The sequence below is a fragment of the Bison bison genome, unplaced genomic scaffold (assembly GCF_000754665.1).
Source record: "Bison bison bison isolate TAMUID 2011002044 unplaced genomic scaffold, Bison_UMD1.0 scf7180017864535, whole genome shotgun sequence".
Classification (NCBI taxonomy): Eukaryota; Metazoa; Chordata; class Mammalia; order Artiodactyla; family Bovidae; genus Bison; species Bison bison.
In genome coordinates, this window is record NW_011495084.1 from 2,393,470 (window position 1) to 2,416,032 (window position 22,563).

Consider the following 22,563-nt stretch of genomic DNA (forward strand, 5'->3'; position numbering starts at 1 on the left):
AGACCACTTTCTAACACCATACACAAAAATAAACTCAAAATGGATTAAAGATCTAAACGTAAGACCAGAAACTATAAAACTCCTAGAGAAGAACATAGGCAAAACACTCTCTGACATACATCACAGCAGGATCCTCTATGACCCACCTCCCAGAATATTGGAAATAAAAGCAAAAATAAACAAATTGGACCTAATTAACCTTAAAAGCTTCTGCACAACAAAGGAAACTATAAGCAAGGTGAAAAGACAGCCTTCAGAATGGGAGAAAATAATAGAAAATGAAGCAACTAGACAAACAACTAATCTCAAAAATATACAAGCAACTCCTACAGCTCAATTCCAGAAAAATAAATGACCCAATCAAAAAATGGGCCAAAGAACTAAATAGACATTTCTCCAAAGAAGACATACAGATGGCTAACAAACACATGAAAAGATGCTCAACATCACTCATTATCAGAGAAATGCAAATCAAAACCACCATAAGGTACCATTTCACACCAGTCAGAATGGCTGTGATCCAAAAGTCTACAAGCAATAAATGCTGGAGAGGATGTGGAGGAAGGGGAACCCTCTTACACTGTTGGTGGGAATGCAAACTAGTACAGCCACTATGGAGAACAGTGTGGAGATTCCTTAAAAAACTGGAAATAGAACTGCCTTATGATCCAGCAATCCCACTGCTGGGCATACACATGGAGGAAACCAGAATTGAAAGAGACACGTGTACCCCAATGTTCATTGCAGCACTGTTTATAATAGCCAGGACATGGAAGCAACCTAGACGTCCATCAGCAGATGAATGGATAAGAAAGCTGTGGTACATATACACAATGGAGTATTACTCAGCCATTAAAAAGAATACATTTGAATCAGTTCTAATGAGATGGATGAAACTGGAGCCTATTATACAGAGTGAAGTAAGCCAGAAAGAAAAACACCAATACAGTATACTAATGCATATATATGGAATTTAGAAAAATGGTAACAATAACCCTGTATACGAGATAGCAAAAGAGACACTGATGTATAGAACAGTCTTTTGGACTCTGTGGGAGAGGGAGAGGGTGAGATGATTTGGGAGAATGGAATTGAAATATGTATAATATCATATATGAAACGAATCGCCAGTCCAGGTTCGATGCACGATACTGGATGCTTGGGGCTGGTGCACTGGGATGACCCAGAGGGATGGTATGGGGAGGGAGGAGGGAGGAGGGTTCAGGATGGGGAACACGTGTATGCCTGTGGCAGATTCATTTCAATATATGGCAGGACCAATACAATATTGTAAAGTTTAAAAATAAAATAAAATTGAAAAACTGTAAAAAAAAAAAAAAGAAAAGAAAAGAAAAATGACACCAGCTATTCAGGCCAAAACCACAGAATCATTTTTAACCCCTTTGACTTCTTGCTTCATATCCCATTTATCATCAAATTTTGTCCATTTTACCTCTAATAAACTCTGGATCTTTTTATACCCCCTCCTATGACTTCAGTCTACTCTTATAGCCTCTCTAGGGTTTTCTCTGTGTAAATCTTTGCACCCACATTCAACAACCCTTTGTTTATTCTTCACAATGAAACCAAAGTAAGTCTGTGTTTCTCAGAATCCACACTGAAGGGAAAGAAACCAATTGGTAACAGCTACATATTGTACAGTTCCAGGTGTATTAATGTTCTGGATAAGAACTTTGGAGACAGTCAAAAAGATCAGTGGTTGCCAGGAGTTATTGAGAAGTGAGGGATGAAGAGGCGGAACACAGAGGATTTTAGGGCAGTGAATGTACTCAGTAGAATACTGTAATCATGGCTATGTGGCATAAAACCCATAAAGTGTACACCAAGTCTGATGTCAGCTCTGGAGTGGGGTGATAGTGGTGTTCGTGGTGGCTCCCCCGCTGTAACGACTGCACTGCTCTGGTGAGGGATTTTGATGATGTGGAGGTTGTGTGTAAATGGGACAGGAGATACATGGGAACTCAGGACTTTCTGCTCAGTTTTGCTATGAATCTAAAACTATTCTGAAAAAAATAAAGTCTTAAAAAATCCATTCTGATCTTTCATAGCCTCCTTACCTCCTGAAAGTGCTTTACCATCTTCCAGTGCTACTAAAGGGAAACCCCAGTGGCTCAGGAAAGAATCCGGCTGCAGTGCAGGAGACTCAGGAGACAGGGGTTTGATCCCTAGGTCAGGAAGATCCCCTGGAAGAGGGCATGGCAACCCACTCAGTATTCTTGCCTGGGCAATCCCATGGACAGAGGAGCTTGGAGGGCTACCGTCCCAGGGGTTGTAAAGAGAGGTGAATGAACACAGACAATGCTACTACAATAAGAAAATCCTTCACAGGCACAGCCCTTTTTCTGCCTCTGTAGCTTCATTTCCTCTTGCACCATTCTCACTTTTGCTCTAGGCTTTCCAGAGATCAAATTGTCAACATCTGTTGGATCATCGAAAAAGCTAGAGAATTCCAGAAAAACATCTACTTCTGCTTTATTGACAATGCCAAAGCCTTTGACTGTGTGGATCACAACAAACTGTGGAAAATTCTTAAAAAGATGGGAATACCAGACTACCTGACCTGCCTCTTGAGAAATCTGGATAAAGGTCAGGAAGCAACAGTTAGAACTGGACATGGAACAACAGACTGGTTCCAAAAAGGGAAAGGAGTACGTCAAGGCTGTATATTGTCACCCTGCTTATTTAACTTAAATGCAGAGTACATCATGAGAAACGCTGGGCTGGATGAAGCACAAGCTGGAATCAAGATTGCTGGGAGAAATATCAATAACCTCAGATATGCAGATGACACCACCCTATGGCAGAAAGTGAAGAGGAACTAAAAAGCTTCTTGATGAAAGTGAAAGAGGAGAGTGAAAAAGTTGGCTTAAAGCTCAACATTCAGAAAACTAAGATCATGACATCCGGTCCCATTCACTTCATGGCAAATAGATGGGGAAAAAAATGAAAAGAGTGACAGACTTTATTTTTTTGGCAGCTCCAAAATCACTGCAGATGGTGACGGCAGCCATGAACTTGAAAGATATTTGCTCCTTGGAAGAAAAACTGTGACCAACCTAGACAGCATATTAAAAAGCAGAGACATTACTTTACCAGCAAAGGTCTAGTCAAAGCCTTGGTTTTTCCAGTAGTCATGTATGGATGTGAGAGCTGGACTATAAAGAAAGCTGAGCACTGAAGAATTAATGCTTTTGAACTGTGTTGTCAGAAAAGACTCTTGAGAGTCCCTTGGACTGCAAGGAGATCCAACCAGTCCATCCTAAAGGAAATCAGTCCTGAATATTCACTGGAAGGATTGATGCTGAAGCTGAAACTCCATTACTTTGGCTACCTGATGCAAAGAACTGACTCATTGGAAAAGACCCTGATGCTGGGAAAGATTGAGGGCAGGAGGAGAAGGGGACAACAGAGGACGAGATGGTTGGATGGCATCACCGACTCAGTGGACATTAGTTTGAGTAAACTCCGGGAGTTGGTGATGGACAGGGAGGCCTGGCATGCTGCAGTCTATGGGGTCACGAAGAGTCAGACACGACTGAGTTAAGCTGAACTGAACTTCCAGCCACACTGGTCTCCTTTTTATTTGAATGGAACATGCCCAGCCCTTTCCTTTGGCTTTGGCCCCGTCTTCCTCTTGGTCTAATCACTTCTCTGCCTGCTCAGTTGCTTGGTCTTGTCCAACTCTTTGTGATCCCATGGGCTGTAGCCCCAGGCTCCTCTGTCTATGGGATTCTCCACAAGAATACTGGAGTGGGTTGCCATTCCCTTCTCTAGGGGATCTTCCTGACCCAGGGATTGAACCCAGTTCCTCTCCTTCTTCTGCACTGGCATGGGGGGGTTCTTTACCACTAGCGCCACCTGGGAAGCCTTTCTTTCTAAACTGCAAGTACCATTAAGACAGTACCCAGCCTATTTTTGTTCACCACCGAGCCTTCTGCAATATAGGGGGTTGGAGGTTAGGAGGTATTTGTAAATGTTTGCTGAAGAAAGAATGGGGACTGCCACACTAGCCCTTGGTTACAAGTTTGCTTACTGTTTTCTCCAGCCATTAAGGGTTTGGAGTCACTGAAATGTATATCACACAAATGTATATCTCATCTAGGAGAGAAGCCCTCTAAATGTAGTGAGTGTGGGAAATCCTTCCTTGAAAACTCAGCCTTCGATGGGCACCAGCTTCCCACAGGGGAGAAGTCATAAGAAATGTATATTAATCTCATGGAAAAGAAATTTTTGAACATTCATTTTTAAAAGTCCCATCATAGCAGAATGTTTTGTTTTGTTTTGTTTTTTAATCCTAAGCTTCTCTATTTCATGTGATTACTCTGTGGGTTCTCATGATTCCGGATAGAAATTGCTTTGCTCTTTAAGGCATTTAGAGCCTGTGCTGTGCTGTGTTTTGTTGCTCAGTTGAGTCCGACTCTTTGCAACCCTATGGACTATAGCCCGCCAGGCTCCTCTTTACCACTGCATGGATTGTAGCCCACCAGGCTCTTATGTCCATGGGGATTCTTCAGGCAAGAATACTGGAGTGGGTTGCCATGCCCTCCTCCAGTGGATCTTCGCAACCCGGGGATCTAATCCAGGTCTTCCCCACTGCAAGCAGATTCTTTACAGTCTGAGCCACCAGGGAAGCCCATTTTCTAGAGCTTAGGGTGAACAATATGAAAATGGGTGCTCAACAATGGTGATTATCTGATGTCAGGGCTTTACTTTCTGTCCAACTTCTTTCTCCACTTCTTGGAAAATCCTCTCTGGATAGGTGGGCACTCAAGAAGAGAAATAAAATCACTGTTTATTCATGATTTGGGGTTCTTCTGGTAGCCAGCACTGAAGTCAAATCACCATGAGGCCATCTGTTTTCCAAGGCCCATTGCAATTTGTTCCCAAGTGGTATCCATTGCATAGTTTCCCTGACTTCATTAATAAACAACTGAGATGAAGAAGTCATTCCCTTACTTTCCAGGTAAGCTAAGCAATTTGTCTTAATTACTGCCAGTCTTTAGTGACTTTGGGATCTTAACCATTCACCTCAGTCATAAAGATATGAATAGTGAATTGATAGTCATTTTCACAGAGGCAGCTCTGGGTTTTTAAGTTCTCTGTCACGTACTGTTTTTCCGAGTTGAAATTATATATACTGCATATATATGTGTATAAACATCTAAATGAACGCTTTTTTAAATTACAGTCCATCCTTTCCCTTGGCATTGTGGCCGACTGTGCTGTTGTTGGGAAGGAAGATTCTTTGAAAGGTCATATCCCATTAGCCCTCTGCGTGTTGAAAAAAGGTAAGCTGTCTTTGTCTTCCCTGTTTGGGCCCTGAATGATTAAGGTTAATGCAGAGCTTACCATCTGAACTTTCTCCCTAGATATAAATACAACAGAGGAACAAGTTTTAGAAGAAATTGTGAAACACGTTAGACAGACCATTGGCCCTGTGGCTGCTTTTCGGAAAGCGGTGTTTGTCAAACAGTTACCCAAAACCAGATCTGGCAAAATTCCCCGCTCAACTCTGTCTGCCCTTGTCAATGGCAAGCCATATAAGGTAAATTATCAAGGCCGTTTAGTGCTTGGTTCTGAAATGTTCTCCCCCATTTCTTTGGTGTCAACAAAACTCTTTAAATGGTTCTCAATCATGAATTATATTCCTAAAAAATACATAATAGTACTTCTCTTTTTTTTAATGTTAAGGAGCAGATTGCATAGCCATTCTCTCTATAGGAATGAGGGTTTTGGAGGAAACATTAAGATCATATTCTTTGATTATAAGAACCAGTATGTGAAATATTTTATTTTTTAATTAAAAATTTTTTTATTTTTTAAATAAAAATATTTTAAATATCTTTATTATTAAAGTATTAGTGAATATGTCAGTTAATTTCAAACAAATTGTGGAAACTCAGTCTTATTAAGGATAAATTTTGCTTCATTGCAGTCAATAGCGACTGTTAGTGAGAAAGTAAACACTTGAGACTGGCTATAAGATATTTTAACAGTTCTAGTTTGATATATATGCTCATTATCTTTCCTGCTTTGAGTGAAAATTATTTTAGGGTATTTAAGTTGATTCAAACATATGCATTCTTTTAATTTGTGTGCATATTATATATGCATAGTTATACATTTTAATCATAAAAGTCTTGCAAAAAGTGATACAGAAATAAAGAGTGGTTGTGTGGGCAAAGCAAAACAAACAAAAATCTTTCTATGGAGGTTCATTCAAAGACCGATAAAAAAAGTACCATTTAGGACTGACAGGGCTGAGTGACTAAATGCTGCGCGTCTAGGACTGATCGTTTTGCTAACTGAACCATTTATTTTACTGTTAAAATGTTAATCGCTCAGTCATGTCGACTCTTTACCACTGCATGGATTGTAGCCCACCAAGCTCTTATGTCCATGGGATTCTCCAGGCAAGAATACTGGAGTGGGTTACCATTCCCTTCTTCAGGGGATCTTCCTGACCCAGGGATCGAACCCAGGTCTCCTGCTTTGCAGGCAGATTCTTTACTGTCTAAGCCACCAGGGAAGCCATATTAAAATATTAAGTTCAAGTTTGCTATTTTTGAACCTTTCCATATATATATGATAGTAGGGAATACAAAATTGCATTGAACTGCTAATACAGAGAGTGGAAGGGGTTCATGAAAGCACCTTCATCAGACTCTAATCTTCTTTCCAGGTGTCTCCTACAATTGAAGATCCTGGAATTTTTGAGCACATAGAAGACATGTTGAAGCAGGCATCATGACTTTTTTTCTTCTTTTTTGAGTCACTTTTCTAATTGGAGTAAGTTTTTAGAATTACTTCCCAGAAATAAATATCGAAATAATATGCAAACTGAAATGTAAATTGTAGGGCTTAGTCTAAAAGACTGTACTTGAAGACTAATAAGACCTGTGCCTTCTGTTTGATTAGCCCAATTAGCACTGTCACCAGTTGTCTGTATCATGCTCATTATTATATAGATTTTCTAGAACTTGCATTGAAGAAAAATATATCTAATGTGTGATTTTTATAAATTGTAACTCCTACCCCCACCAAAAAAATGACACTACTATCGAGCCACTTCCTTAAATTAGGACTCTGCAGCTTTGATCCAAGACCTAAAACTCAAGTTGAAGTCAGAAAACAGTTATTATTTTCTTATAGAAGTTCTGAATATCTTTGAATATTCTTGAGATGCTCACAGGGTTGGTTATTTTAAATGAAATGAGTGAAATGGGAAGTTTTAGATAATCACTGAGACATAATTTTCTAGGTAGGAGAATTTGTCTCCTCACACATCCTCAGGGAACGCTGGGTACAAAGGTACAGCTCTCTCCAGTCCTGTGTCACTTGGTCAAGGGAGGTCACAGGCCAGGTAGAGAGCACAGAGGTCCATTCATCCAATCTCTTAGTCATGCAGATGAGGCCTCTTTGCAGCCCCTCTTACTGCTTCAGGTTCAGAGTTGACTAGATACTTTGTAATGATCTCAACTTCTTTTGGAAAAAAGGAAATGACATAGAAATGGGTAAACTGTCAAGGAAAGCTCTTAAGGAAGAAATGTAAAATTTTTTACATTTTACATATGCTAAAGACCAGGAGAAGTTTTAAGAGAAACCAAAATTCCAGATTTTATGTGAAATCTCTAATTTTAAAATAACTCACTGAAAAAAAGTTGTCACATCCAAAGCACATCTTTCTATTTAAACTTTTGTAAAATTATTGAGCATTAACAAAGAACTAGAAATGAGTCTTTGTGCCAGTTAACCAGAGTATATACAGATAATTAAACATTTGGTTTACTTAGGGTTCTACATGGTATCAGTTATTAAAGAATACATTCAAACTAAAAAAAAAAAAAATGCCATACCTATTGAGTCTTTGATGGTTCTCAAAGTATTCCTCAATCTTTCAGTCCATCAGTAACGTTATTTTAAGAGCAATTGTCCTAACATAAAAGTCCGGTAACACGTGAAGAAGTATATATGAGAAATAATAGATGAGCTTTTTTACTTGTTTTTTCCATAAAAATTGCTTACAAATTGTATGAAGACATTCTGAAAATGTTAGGATTCTTTGGATCGTAGACTGTAAAACAAATGGCTTCTCAGAGTAAATTGTTATTTGCTAAAATTGACTTTTTGATTGTTACACCTGAAAAAATACATTCATCTAATTGTTCCCTTTATTTTAGAAGCCTGAGTTACACTGATTAGATAGATATTCAATTTATAATTTGAAGCTTTTAGGTTCCTTAAACTGTCTCTTCTCTTCCGTACATTTTATCTATTATCACAACTGTAATCTTAACAAATAATACACTTTTTAATGTCTTCGCGTTAGGATGTATTGCCGTGTTTTTCATATAAAATTCAGTTGATTTGAAACGGCACATTCGTTAGCTGTTCATTTGTGAGGTGTAAGCTCAGGCAGATCCAACAATTGCATACAGATTGTCTTTGATCCTCTTGCACATTTTTCCTGGAGAAGACACTTCAGCAAGCAGGCTTGAGCTATTTTCCAGTTGAGTGGGATTGGGAAACAGTGCACAAGACCAGGCAAGTAATGTTTTCTTGTATCTGGTTGAGGAAATTGATCTCCTTTGCAGGGTCAGAGAAAGTACTGTTATTCTCACAAGACTGAATGTGGGACCAGAAAAATACAGTCAAGCCAACAGATTGCTTAAATTTTGAAGGAAAAAAAGGAATTTTCTATCTTAATACTGACTGTAAGGTACTTTCACTCAAAAGTATTTAAAATATTTTGAATTAAACATGTCTTTAAAAATAACACTAATAATGTTACTAAAAAATGTAATTTGCTGAAATAAATTCTGTATGATCTTCATTTGTCATTTCATAGAATTTTTTTACTGTAAGGTATTAGAAAAATTAAAATGTAAATATTTTAAAATCTATAGAAAAGTGTTTGCCAATTAATGAAGCTAGTTTGCTTTTTAAAATGTACTAAGTGTATATAAGTGAGAACTGTTTTACAAGAAGCAGTTTTATTTATAGGGAATTATACGTGTACATTTCTGATTATTAAAAATATAAAAATTCATGATGATGGTGGTTAAAAGCAAGAAAACCAAGGTTCTAAGCTTAATCAGTTAATTGGGTTTTAGAATCTGACACAAATGATCTTATACACTGAAGAATATTTTATGGGTTTTGAGGTAAGTAACTGTATATCTCTGTATGTTTGAGTCTATTCTAAATGATTAATATGTCTTGCTAGGTGATCTCTAAAGGGGAAAAACTATTACACAATTAAGTCATGCATAACAGTAGATACAAATCTAGTTATTATGATACCATAATTTCTATGTTATACTTCATTTCTGTAAGTCAAGATCCCCATATTCAGATGAACCTAAAAAGCTCTTTACCATTGTTTCCAATCAAGCAGCATTTTTAGAAAATTTAAAATCACTTTCACAAGCAAGTTTAGTGCACCCTCTTGTGGCAGCCTCACCTTTGTAGATAAATATTAGATTGAGACTCACTAAAAAGAATGATTTTCATTATAGTTTGAGTAAAATCTTTATATGTGACTAGAAAATAAAGCTTAAACAGAGAACTGGAAGTATTTTTTTTTATTGACAATGGAGAGGTTTTCTGTTACCATTACCTTTTGACTGAGTCTGTTAAACAAAAAATCGACATCCAAACAAATGTAATGTACGTGCAAACACAGCAAATTAAATACAAAAAAAAAGAATTACTAATGACAGGTCTTGCTCTTAATAAGATCAAGCAGCAGAAAATCAGCAGTTAGATAAATGATATTATTAAATAGATTTTACTTTGAAATCTCCCATATAAACAAAGAATAAACAACAGTTAACACCACCAAATAAAGCCACAGGGAAGAGATTACTCTTCGATACTTTTATACACTATATATGTTCATCATTCTGTCTTTCAGTTATTTCCTCTGATAAGACTGACTTCAGGGAAGTCCCAACAAGGCCTTCTGGGCTAAAAGCTTAAAACATTAGACATGAGTCTGGCTAATGCCCTGTTACATTGACAGGAAGGAAGGGTTTCTGGGGATTTCTGTTTTTCCAGTGGAGATGACCTCAGACTCTGCAGTGGTTGAGTCACTGAACAGTGCTGCTGACGGCTGGCCGTGCAGGGTATTTGGATGAACGTGGGGTTCTTAGTAAAGAGGTTTTTTGTTCCTTGGTCCACAGGTAACAAGAGAAGATAATGTTTTTTCTTTATAAATATTTTCTTTTTTTTAAATAATTGCTTTGACTCTTGTAAACAGTTTGGCTTTGTTTTGTATTGAAAAGGAGATCGAGCCATCACAGTGCTATTTCTAAAGATATAGGACATCCCTGATTGCCTTTAAAGGTCTGTTTTTGGCTCCAGTTCCAGGTTAAATCACTCTTTTTTACATGATCAGAGGCAGGTTTTCAGCTTTAAGGATTGACAGACTTGAAGGAGAACCATGTGGAAGCATGAAGCATGCTTCCAGGAAACATACCGATTTGACTGTTACAATTCAAAAACTGTAAAAATGGTGGAATGGTAAAATACAAACAGTACTTGGAATTGTCAAATGTTTGCACTCAGGACTCCATGAACCATATATTTTATTTTTAAAAAAATCATATTTATATCCATTTACATAAGACTTACACATTTAAAAAGAAATACATACACAGTAATACATAAAGGCCTAGTATATTACAATAAAACATGAAAAAACAAGTGGCTCCATTTCATAAAAGCATCTGTTGTACAGAATTTATGATGTGGATGATGCTTAGTATTCAAATGACTTGAGCATTTTCTTACAAGTGTAGTAAACTAATCAAACTTAATATCTGACTCCCCCCAGAATCACATTTTCAGTCAGTGAAGCATTACTTGTGGTTATTTCCTTGGAATCCAGTCTTCACAAAGGTTTTCACTGCTTGTCTTCTTGGATGGTAGTGCACTTTAGGTAGAGTAGACTGAAAAGACGACATCTAAAATGTGTAATGGACAGCGTTAGTTTACGGAAAGACCCCAGACTGGAAACTCTCCCTCTGCTATTTTTGGTGCAGTTCCATGCATCTTGCCCACTTTTGTCCTAAGAGATAATGAGTAGGGGATTATCTTGGGCCCAACTAATAGCTGTATGTAATTAATATTTGCTCCTCTCTAATTTTGTGCAGGCAAGCTTCAAAAATAAGATTTGCTCAACTTCATGGAAAGTATGGCCGTAATACAAACAAAGGTATTCAGAGAAAATGTCAGCAGTCCTTTTTGAAAAATGTATGGCTTGCTCATTAATACACTGAGCTGACTTTTTCCATGGAATAGATCTGTATTCTAACTTCTATGTGCTCTTCAAAAGATACCGTTGTTTAATAGTGACAAAAACAGTGATAATCAGTAACATAAAGAATCTGGGTCATCACAGATTCTTTCCAGTCATAATAAGGAAAAGATCACAATTACTATCCCAACACAAGAAAAATATTAACATTGGATTGGCCAAAAAGTTCATTCAGGTTTTTCCATCCATAAGGCTTTATGGGGGCTTCTTGGGTGGCGCTAGTGATAAGGAACACTCCTGCCAATGCAGGAGACAGAGGAGATGTGGGCTTGATCCCTGGGTCACTAACATTCCCCTGGAGGAGGGGAAAATGACAGCCTGCTCCAGTATCCTTGCCTGGAAAATTCCATGGACAGACGAGCCTGGAAGGTTACAGTCTATGGGACCACAAAGAGTTGGACGTGACGGAGTGTGCGCAGACGTACATATATATACATAAGATCTTATGGAAAAAGCAGAATGAACTTTCTGGCCAGCCCAATATGTTCTGAATTACGTTAATGACAAACGTGCTAATAGTTCCTCAAAATAGAAATTGGTCGTCCCAGGTTAATTTACTGGAAATAAATACATTTATCCCATTTAATGGTAAAAGCTAGGAAGTATGAACTAGAATGCCATGCACAAAATACAGACTGCAAATAGTTAAAGAGTAGTTCTACCCATCAGTTAAGAGCTAAGAAGCAAGCAGTACTTAATATATTAAATAGTCATTTGTGAATTAGTGATGTATTCCATTCCTGGTAAATTGTTATATTATGTGTAGAAACTATTAAAAATGGTATTTTGGAAAACCTCTCATTTAGCCAAATTATTAATTGGATACTGTCATTAAATTTTTAATGTTAGGGTTTTACATTCTGAAATTACATCTCTTATCTGAAAGCTTTTGTTTTATCATCAGCAGTTTCAAAATAGTGACCCAAATAAGGCAGCATACCAGCTCCTATATTAGGCCTCAAAGACCGTCAGTAAACCGCGTGGAGCTTTTAGTTCAAGGCAATGAATAAACAGCACAAGATGAGCTGTTCCTCTCCCCATCCCTGTGCACGCATTTGTTTCTAAATATTGCCCTAAAAAACATTTTTCCAAAATATCGATCCATTGTCCATGGTAGACTATTTTAGTAAAGTAGAGTTGTAGATTAAAAAAATGTCCTTGACATTTATACTCTAGGAAACCTAGTTTTGCTAAAGACTGTTCTTTAATAAAACTTTGGAAGTAGGTTCCATCAACTAGTATTTCTCCAAGTAGAAATACCTTATACCTTAATGATTATACAGCATGGTTTTCTATTCTGTCCACCATTGTTATAAAGTTATTTCACTTTGTTCCTATGCTGTACATCTGAGATACTTAAAATTCCTATGTATTTCAACAGATATAAATCATAGTGATGAAAAACAACATACCAGACGTTCAGTTTTTCTCAGTTATATATATATATTTTTTTTAATATGAAATAACCTCCAAGTCATTTGCCTGTCTCTACCACTATTTTGACTCTGGACACCTACAAGAATAACTGTTTGCCTGCTTCCGCTTCCCCTATATAAAGTACTCACTTAATAGTGTCTTATTCTATAAATGCCAGACTCTCATCATCAAATGCTATGTGCATCAATATAAAATGCTCCTAAAAAGTAGAAGCCAGGGTGGTAGCAATGCATTGATGTGAAATAAGAGAGTGACAGGCCTCCAACAGACAGGGCTTAAACCATAGCAGACAGACAGTGATAGAAAATCCTAGATGAAGAGTTACATTATGAAGAGGCCTTTTACTCTCTAGAAATTCAAAGGGGTTATTATTTTCACTTCTGTACTGCTAGGCCATACCAAAGAGTATCATGTATATATTTCCTAGTCTATGTAGGTTCCGTTTTTCTTTTTTTGGTGGTTTGTTTTTTGTCAGCCAACGAAAACTACTCACAGCAAGTCAGTGCTGCCTCCTTTGAGTGGCTTGTCAACATGAGTATGTACGAACAGTGGAGCTGTCTAACCTCTGCAGTCTTGATGAAGCAACTGCAAACGGAGAAAAGGGCTTTAGAGGGACTCAGGTGATGGAGTACAAAATTTCCGATGAGAAAGGTTTACTTTCCCTGCATAAAGGGATCTGGACATATTAATAGATCTTCTTTCTCTCAGACAGAAGCCACTCATATTCCTTTCCTTGAGACCAAGCTACTAATGAAAATGTATTCCAGTGTGAGTCAACTGAGCTTTCAAGTTGTATTCCTCCTAAGATGAAGTCTGTTAATAGCAACAGTTCCCTTGGGTGCTCCTGTTTTTGAAGCAAAGATTGCTCTTGGAGAATTCAGTACGATGGATTTTCTTCCCCTCCGACAGTGAAAAGCTTCTACACTCATTTTGATCATCTTAACTTCCTCATGAATTTTGATACTGTATCCATAATAGGAACACATTAGAAGAAATGTAGACCAAACTCACGGCTTACACTAGAACTAATGTTAAGGGCCATGATAGCTCCCACCTTAAAAAGAAATAGTGATTTATAGGTGGTTTTCCCAGTAAAAGAGAGTGGGACTTTTTTGTTCAGTGCCTACCCAACAGACAAAACTTGGTGACTACAATTTCAGGGCTGTCTCTCTCTCTCCTCCAGAATGGCTGTTTTCCTTTGTGAAATATACAACACAAGTCTAATGTCCACAGAAGGAAATACTAATTGGGAAATTACTGTTGGTTTTGTGTTTGTTTAATTCTCTTCTCATGGTTGTGCTTGTTTATTTAAGGCCTTCTGCCTTGGTCAGAGATGAAAATATCTGATGAGTCCAAGTTTTTAAGATGAAATATAAAACTTTGCAATATTCAAGCATGTAGGGCAACAGTGGAGTTAATTTCCATTTATTAAGGACAGTTAGTCCAAATCCAAACTCTAAACAAATTATTTACTTGGTGAATAGAAGAGTAAAGAAACACAAATCATGCAGATGTTTTTCTTCCTAGATGTGGACATTAGCCAAAATTGTCCTTTTCAGGATTTAATTTTAAATTATTTTTTAAATGTGAATAAAGTGCTGTGAGTTCATGCATTAGCAATTTACAAAAGAGAATAGTCTGATGAAAGCAAAGCAAACTTCAAGCAAAGCAAACCAACTTAAGGAAAGAGTCAATTTCAGAAAGCTGTGCAAGATCAGAGAATGATAGCATTTGCTAAATAAGCGTTTTACTTTGTAAGCACAAATGCAAAACTACTGTACCATCCGTTGTCATTTTCCTCGACTGCCCAGACGTTGTAGTTAACCTGAATCCAGCTGGCAGTGTTTCTGAGGACCCAGGCATCATGCTGATTCCATGTACTTCACGGGGAGGAAACTGCCTTCTCCAGGTTGACCCACGCCTGAAATTCTTGTCCTCACTCTGCCAGCACAGAGTTATAATTTGATGTAATGAAAACAAGTAAACTAGTCTAAGTGCTTAAAACTGTGTTCTTAGAAACATGTAACAAAGTTAATGAGAACGATAAGCAACAACATCACAGGAAAAGGTTTCCATGAGAGGATATTAAAGGATATGCTCTCTAATCTCAATTGAGGATATGCTCTCAGTGGCATCTATAGAAGCCCATGAGATTATTTCACTGGGATATGAATAATCAGCTTCTCTCAGAAACAAGTCTGTTCTGGCTCTAGCTAAGTTGTTTAGATATTTTTGTTCACATTCAAAGAACAAAACCGAAATCAAGCACAGCAACAAACAAAACACTAAAACAAGAGATTAGAGGGTTTCAGTGATAAAGTCATGTGCTGCTCTTAAGAAAAAGAGGCAGCATATTTTAAAGGCAGATAGTTGTGTTCCATTTAGGCTTTTCAGCTTGTCCATTATTTTCAAGAAGCAACACTAGAACCCACAGAGACATGTACCTCAGCCTAGACCTCTGCTTCAGGTCAGTCTGTGTTTTAGAATCTAACACTATGACAGATCTTTAACAATTTTTATTAAAATTCCTTTTCTACCTTTTAAGTAAGGATAGTTGTATTTAAAAGTGTGTATGGGTTTATGTAGACTATCTTTCTGTTTCAACAATTAAGAATAAAGATTAAAAGCAGATGAAAACTATTTTGTACAAAATATATAAACAGCAAGGTCCTACTATATAGCACAGGAAACTGTACAATAATAATATATCCTATAATAAACCATAATGGAAAATAATATGAAAAGAATAGATACAGAACTGAATCACTTTATTGTACACCAGAAACCACAACATTGTAGATTAGCTATACTTAAATAAATTTTTTAAAAAGGACTAAGGATTGAAAAGATTATCCAACAAATTATAAAATTAAGGTCAGTTAAATAACTTTTTTTTTTTTGTATTTACAAGCATTTATTTTTTTTTAATTTAAATTTATTTTAATTGGAGGCTAATTACTTTACAATATTATATTGGTTTTTAAAAATAGTAAATATTATCCTAATCGCACAGGAGTAAGAATTTTAGGAAGCTAGTTGGGGTTCAGACCGTAGAACTTGTCTACCTCTAACCTCCTCCACAAAGGACAAGCTTGAGTTTTATAAAACCAAGATCATGTTCCCTGCCCATTTGAATGTGGTATTACTGTGCCATTTTAAGAATTGCTGGGTTCACTCACAAAGCTATTGTAATCAGCTTTTCTTGACAGCTTAGAAACACCTGCATTTTGCAACGCATAATTATGCATCTCTGTATTTTCCACCTCATACTCAGATTTTCCTCCCCATTTCTTCCAGAAAGATCTTTGAAAACCTCAAAAGGACTATTAAAATCCACAGTTCATCAGTGCACAGAGTGTGATAAAGTCCCTTGTATTCCTTCATCTCAGGAGGCTACTTACCTGTTCACTATTTTCAAATCATTTAAACATGCATATACGATGCGTAGAATTTCTCATACTCAATATAGCTTTCAATTCCTATGACTGTTAAAATGTTACACATATGTTTTTAAGGAAAACACAATAACGATATCTAAAATAAAGCTTCCCATTTATTGAAAGCAAGTTTTCTGTTTCTTTAAATATCCTAAAATTTCCTGTGAAGATAAACTGGTATTTAGAAATAAGCACATGCCTTACTGAAAAGCTGAATTTACCAGGACTAGTGTTACCATTACTTATAATTGAAAAAATGTTGCTCAACAGTATTTTGCTTTAACAACTCATGAAAAATGGCTGATTCTGAATTATTTCTTACTGTATCTAACTGCTGATATGATAATACTTGGGAATTCATAAAGTTCTTTTCCAAATCAAATGAATAACAAATATCTAAGTGGAGGAAATTCTAGACTCCGTCTATACAAGCATCTGGAACACTTGAGCAGTGGTCCTTGAAAGCCATTTTGCTTGCACTAAGGCCCCTTTTGAGTGACAGACAAGGACTTACTTCATCCAGGCGCCGTTCGGTTCCCAGAGCCAGGAGGTTATTGTACTCCCTTTCGAGAATCTGCCTTGCCTGTTAACATCCAATTACAGTTACCATCACGGAAGTCACAGTTTATTTGAAAAAAATCATAGCGATTATATTTACCTCCGAAAATATCCTAATACCCTGTTTTATTTATAAGGGTCTTATTTTTTTGTCCTCCATAAATAAGCCATTGTAAATTTTAACTATAAACACAAGGAAGGACAATTTTCTTTAGTGTGGACAGTGGACATATAGCCTCGCCTAAATATCTGAGGTAAAGGGGTTTGACCTCACTTATTACTTTTTCTAATTGAGTCCTTGATGTAAACTTTGAAATATGTAAAAATGAATTGGAAAGTAAAGTTAGACTGCCATACTTTTATCAAATCTATGCAGACAGTTCTCAAATCTGACCAAGGATCATCATTCAGGGAAACTAGATAATTAGGATTTCTGTGTCCTCTCTCTTGATATCTGATTTCTTAGGCCTGTGATGTAGATTGCAAATTTTCTTTTAAATTTTTAAGGAGCTCCCGTGATTCAAATAATTACCCAGGCTTGGGAATCAATGGCAAAAAGCAAAGCTGCTTGTCTGTCTAATTCAGACATGTGAATAGAAATGACTGGCCCACAGAGAGGCAGAGACTAAAGGCCATCTGTCAGGGACATTGCTTGGGGGAATCTGGCATTCAGGTGGGAGGGTGGACCACATAACTTCTAAATCCTGTGCTGCTTCATTTTATGATTTTGTTTTGGCTAGAAATCCAGTAGCTTAAAATTAAAGCCCCAGTGACATATTTCAAAGGTTGAGCTAACGCCCATTAAGAATCATGAATACACAACTTTTTTTTTTTTTCCCGAAAAGTTTACTTTGTCCTTATATACAGCTTCCGTGGTGGCTCAGCTGGTTAAGAATCCACCTGCAATGTCGGAGACTTGGGTTAGATCCCTGGGTTGGGAAGATCCCCTGGAGAAGGGAACAGCTACCCACTCCAGTATTCTGGCCTGGAGAGTTCCATGGACTGTACAGTCCATGGGGTCGGAAAGAGCTGGATATGGTGGACTGACTCACTCTCACTTATATAAGCTAGGACACAGCACAACTACAGCACAGAGGGGCTTGCCTGGGTGTTCTGTGTTGGAATCTGTAGTAATAAAGCTAAGCTGCTGTAGTCAAAGTTCTCATCCAGGGCTATCAGTGAGCCATGCACACCACTTTCAAGAATATTATTTGCATATTCTCGAAGTCCAATTGCTTGTATCCAGCGAATAACACGATCATTGCTCCACACCAACACATCTAGGAAAAGAGGTGCAATATTTTAGGCTTCGGTATTTTGCATAATAAATAAAAAACTGCTAACTAAAATAAGCCAAGAGTGTCTGGCCAGATCATCATTTATGCTGACTTCTTTATCTACTTCCTAAGGCACCTGGCACCCTTGTGTTACACATATTTACTGTCTGAATAACTATACTTTTAGCCTAGAAAAATTCTGTCATTTTAAGAGTGCTTATTATCACTGAAATGAGAGCATTTCCATCACATGGAACATAATGTCTCAAAGCATTTCTTGTTTTCATTCTCTAGGGGTCTGTATGAAGTTCAGTGCTTTTACCACCAGATGGAGACATTCCTTGATCATCTGAGTTAAATTCGCCCATTCCAGTCCATTTTAGTTCTGCTGCTGCTACTGCTGCTGCTAAGTCACTTCGGTCGTGTCCGACTCTGTGCGACCCCATAGACAGAAGCCCACCAGGCTCCCCTGTCCCTGGGATTCTCCAGGCAAGAACACTGGAGTGGGTTGCCATTTCCTTCTCCAAGGCATGAAAGTGAAAAGTGAAAGGGAAGTCGCTCAGTCGTGTCCAACTCTTAGCGACCCCACGGACTGCAGCCTACCAGGCCCCTCCGTGCATGGGATTTTCCAGGCAAAAGTACTGGAGTGGGGTGCCATTGCCATTTTAGTTCACTGATTCCTAAAATGTCGATGTTCACTCTTGCCATCTCCTGTTTGACAACTTCCAATTTACCTTGATTAATGGACATAACATTCCAAGTTCCTAGGCAATAGCAGTTACATCCACAACTGGGTGTTGTTTTTGCTTGGGCTCTGTCTCTTCATTCTTTCTGGATTTATTTCTCCACTGATCTCCAGTAGCATACTGGGCACCTACCACCTGGAGAGTTCATCTTTCAGTGTCCTATCTTTTTGTCTTTTCATGCTGTTCATGGGGTTCTCAAGGCAAGAATACTGAAGTGGTTTCCATTCCCTTCTCCAGTGGACCACGTTTTGTCAGAACTCTCCACCACGACCCATCTGTCTTGGGTGGCCCTACACGGCATGGCTCATAGTTTCATTGAGTTAGACAAGGCTGTGGTCCATGTGATCAGATTGGTTAGTTTTCTGTGATTGTGGTTTTCAGTATCTCTGCTCTCTGATGGAGAAGAATAAGAGGCTTATGGAAGCTTCCTGATGGGAGAGACTGACTGAGGGGGAAACTGGCTCTTATTCTGATGGGCATGGCCATGCTCAGTAAATCTTTAATCCAATTTTCTGTTGATGGGTGGAGCTGTGTTTCCTCCCTGTTGTTTGACCTGAGGCCAAACTATGATGGAGGTAGTGAAGATAATGGCCACCTCCTTCTAAAGGTCCCATACACACACTGCTACACTCATTATTAAGAAGAGGTGGCAAAAATACACAGAACTATACAAAAAAGATCTTCATGACCCAGATAACCATAACGGTGTGATCACTCACCTAGAGCCAAACATCCTGGATTGCAAAGTCAAGTGGGCCTTAGGAAACATCACTATGAACATAGCTAGTGGAGGTGATAGAATTCCAGTTGAGCTATTTCAAATCCTAAAAGATGAGTCTGTGAAAGTACTGCACTCAATATGCCAGCAAATTTGGAAAACTGAGCATTGACCACAAGACTGGGAAAGGTCAATTTTCATTCTAATCCCAAAGAAAGGCAATGCCAAAGAATGCTCAAACTACTGCACAATTGCAGTCATCTCATACCCTAGCGAAGTAATGCTCAAAATTCTCCAAGTCAGACTTCAACAGCACGTGAACTGTGAACTTCCAGATGTTCAAGCTGGATTTAGAGAAGGCAGAGGAACCAGAAATCAAATTGCCAACATCCACTGGATCATCGAAAAAGCAAGAGAATTCCAGAAAAACATCTACTTCTGCTTTATTGACTATGCGAAAGACTTTGATTGTGTGGATCACAACAAACTGTGGACAATTTTTCAAGAGATTCTTCTTGAGAAATTTGTATGCAGGTCAGGAAGCAACAGTTAGAACTGGACATGGAACAACAGACTGGTTCCAAATGGGGAAAGAAGTACATCAAGGCTGCATATTGTCACTCTACTTATTTAACTTTTATGCAGAGTACATCATGAGAAATGCCAGGCTGGATGAACCACAAGCTGGGATCAAGATTGCCAGGAGAAATATCAATAACCTCAGATATGCAGATGACACCACCCTTATGGCAGAAAGTGAAATAGAACTAAAGAGCCTCTTGATGAAAGTGAAAGAGGAGAATGAAAAAGTTGGATTAAAACTCAACATTCAGAAAACAGATCATGGCATCTGGTCCCATCACTTCATGGCAAATAGATGGGAAACAATGGAAACAGTGACAGACTTTATTTTGGGGGGCTCCAAAATCACTGCAGATGGTGACTGCAGCCATGAACTTAAAAGACCCTTGCTCCTTGGAGGAAAAACTGTGACTGACCTAGACAGCATATTCAAAAGCAGAGACATTACTTTGCCAACAAAGGTCAAAAAAGTCAAAGCTATGGTTTTTCAAATAGTCATCTATGGATGTGAGAGTTGGACTATAAAGAAAGCTGAGCACCAAAAATTGATGCTTTTGAATTGTGGTGTTGGAGAAGACTCTTGAGAGTCCCTTGGACTGCAAGGAGATCCAGTCTATCCTAAAGGAAATCAGTCCTGAATATTCATTGGAAGGATTGATGCTAAAGCTGAAACTCTAATACTTTGGCCACCTGATGTGAAAACTGACTCACTAGAAAAGACCTTGATGCTGGGAAAGATTGAAGGCAGGAGGAGAAGTGGATGACAGAGGATGAGATGGTTGGATGGCATCACTGACTTGATGGACAAGAGTTTGAGTGAACTCCAGGAGTTGGTGATGGACAGGGAAGCCTGGCGTGCTACAGTCCAGCAGTTCACAAAGAATCGGACACGACTGAATGACTGAATTTACTGAACTGGGGACATTTCTTATTTGTGTCGATATACAGCTCTTCTGTCAAGAGAGCAAGATGAGAGTTTAGCATGGTTCTTCATCAGAGTGGTTTTCAAACTACTACCTAATTATTACTTATGTACTAGAAGAAACTCTTTTTTCATCTGAAGCAATAAGTCAGAATAAGATAGAACAGACATTGAATAGTTTAATACTTACCCTACTATTTTGTCAACCCACTATTTCTCAATTACATATTAATCCAAAAATCAATGACTCTCAAGTCATAATTTTTTTTTTCCTTTCAGGTTGAAAAGCAGTATTTTACTGAGGTACAAATACTTTGAATTTTATTTTCTAAAACTAAAACCTTTAGAGAAAAATATTAGGTACACCTTTATTTGGACCAAAACACATCAAAGTATCAAAAATATCAAAACATATCAAAAGTTTTATCACTTTTTCCTCATTTTCTTTCATTATGAGTGACAGAAATACATCAAAATAGAAGTACCAGATTGTTTCATATTTTAAGAACTTAGGGGAAATGAGGGGAAAAAAAAAGTTTTTCTCAATCCTGTAGAAAGGGAAATGTAGTCCATAGTTTACTAGTACAATAAAAATAAGTTTTCCTTATATATATATTTCTTTCTGAGTGAAATTTATACCTTATCCACAAAAAGTATAAAGAATACATTGAGAAACATTCTTCAACTGCTTATTTCCCAAATTATCTGCAAAAATCTTAATATTATTTTCTTCTTAATGTGTGTGTGTAGTATTTATACATTAATTTCAAAAACATTATACTAATTGTATAATACATTAATTAATCACCAATTTAGGATTTCTTGTATAATATTAAAGCAGTTAAGTGATACCTCAGCACCAGGCCTTCATGTCCTTTCTAAGTCACTAGCCTCACTCCAACGGTAACCAATATTCTGACTATTCTCCCCACAGGTTAGATTTGTCTGATTTCTTAGCATTTTATAAATGAAATCATGCAACATGTATTTTTGTGTCTGTGTCTTTCACTCAATAGTTCTCCCATGCTATGGTTATTTTCATTGCTATTTAATATTCCATTGTATGATTATGCCACGATGGATCCACTCTACTGTGGATGGAAATGTGGATTCTACTGTGGGTTAAGAATAGTGCTGCCTTGAACACTCTTATTTGTGTATTTTGGTGTATATTGTGAATATATATACAGCTATTGAGTAGCCAATGATAGAATTGATGTCATGTTATATACATACAGTTAATGTTAGCAGATATTGCTAAATAAATACCCACTCTCACAATTTAAAACACCCAGTGCTACAGGCTTACCTCTCAACACATTTCTCTTTTTCTCAAGATCATGGCCTCTCAAGGCTTGGGTGTTTCTTAGTTGCTTTCTGCTGCCTTCAAACAGCTATTTATTGATTGACCTAGTTTTTCTACTTGTTCTTGGTTGAAGATTGATCTGATTGAATGTATTCCATTTATAGTCAGAAGTAGAAATTCCTCAGATTAGTTTGTATTCTTTTTGTCTCTGCCAATCCACAGTGATGGTAAAGTATTTG

At 37.6% G+C, this 22,563-nt stretch overlaps 2 protein-coding genes across 4 annotated transcripts in view; one reads left to right on the forward strand and one right to left on the reverse strand.

Moving 5' to 3' along the window:
- ACSS3 (acyl-CoA synthetase short-chain family member 3) overlaps positions 1–8,854 on the forward strand; it is a 176,457-nt gene extending 167,603 nt beyond the window's left edge. Inside the window, exons 15-17 of the mRNA XM_010832078.1 lie at positions 5,210–5,309; positions 5,391–5,566; positions 6,704–8,854. Coding sequence (XP_010830380.1) covers positions 5,210–5,309; positions 5,391–5,566; positions 6,704–6,772 — 345 coding nt within the window. The 3' untranslated portion in view covers positions 6,773–8,854. The remainder of the gene's footprint in view (positions 1–5,209; positions 5,310–5,390; positions 5,567–6,703) is intronic.
- Positions 8,855–11,749: 2,895 nt separating this feature from the next.
- The window catches only part of PPFIA2 (protein tyrosine phosphatase, receptor type, f polypeptide (PTPRF), interacting protein (liprin), alpha 2), a 507,538-nt gene continuing 496,724 nt past the window's right edge, over positions 11,750–22,563 (reverse strand). For all 3 annotated transcript variants that reach the window (XM_010832020.1, XM_010832022.1, XM_010832021.1), the window contains 4 exons: positions 17,878–18,053; positions 16,730–16,798; positions 14,560–14,719; positions 11,750–13,363 (listed from right to left, as the gene is read on the reverse strand). In XM_010832020.1, the coding sequence (XP_010830322.1) occupies positions 13,305–13,363; positions 14,560–14,719; positions 16,730–16,798; positions 17,878–18,053 (464 nt within the window). In that variant the 3' untranslated portion in view covers positions 11,750–13,304. The remainder of the gene's footprint in view (positions 13,364–14,559; positions 14,720–16,729; positions 16,799–17,877; positions 18,054–22,563) is intronic.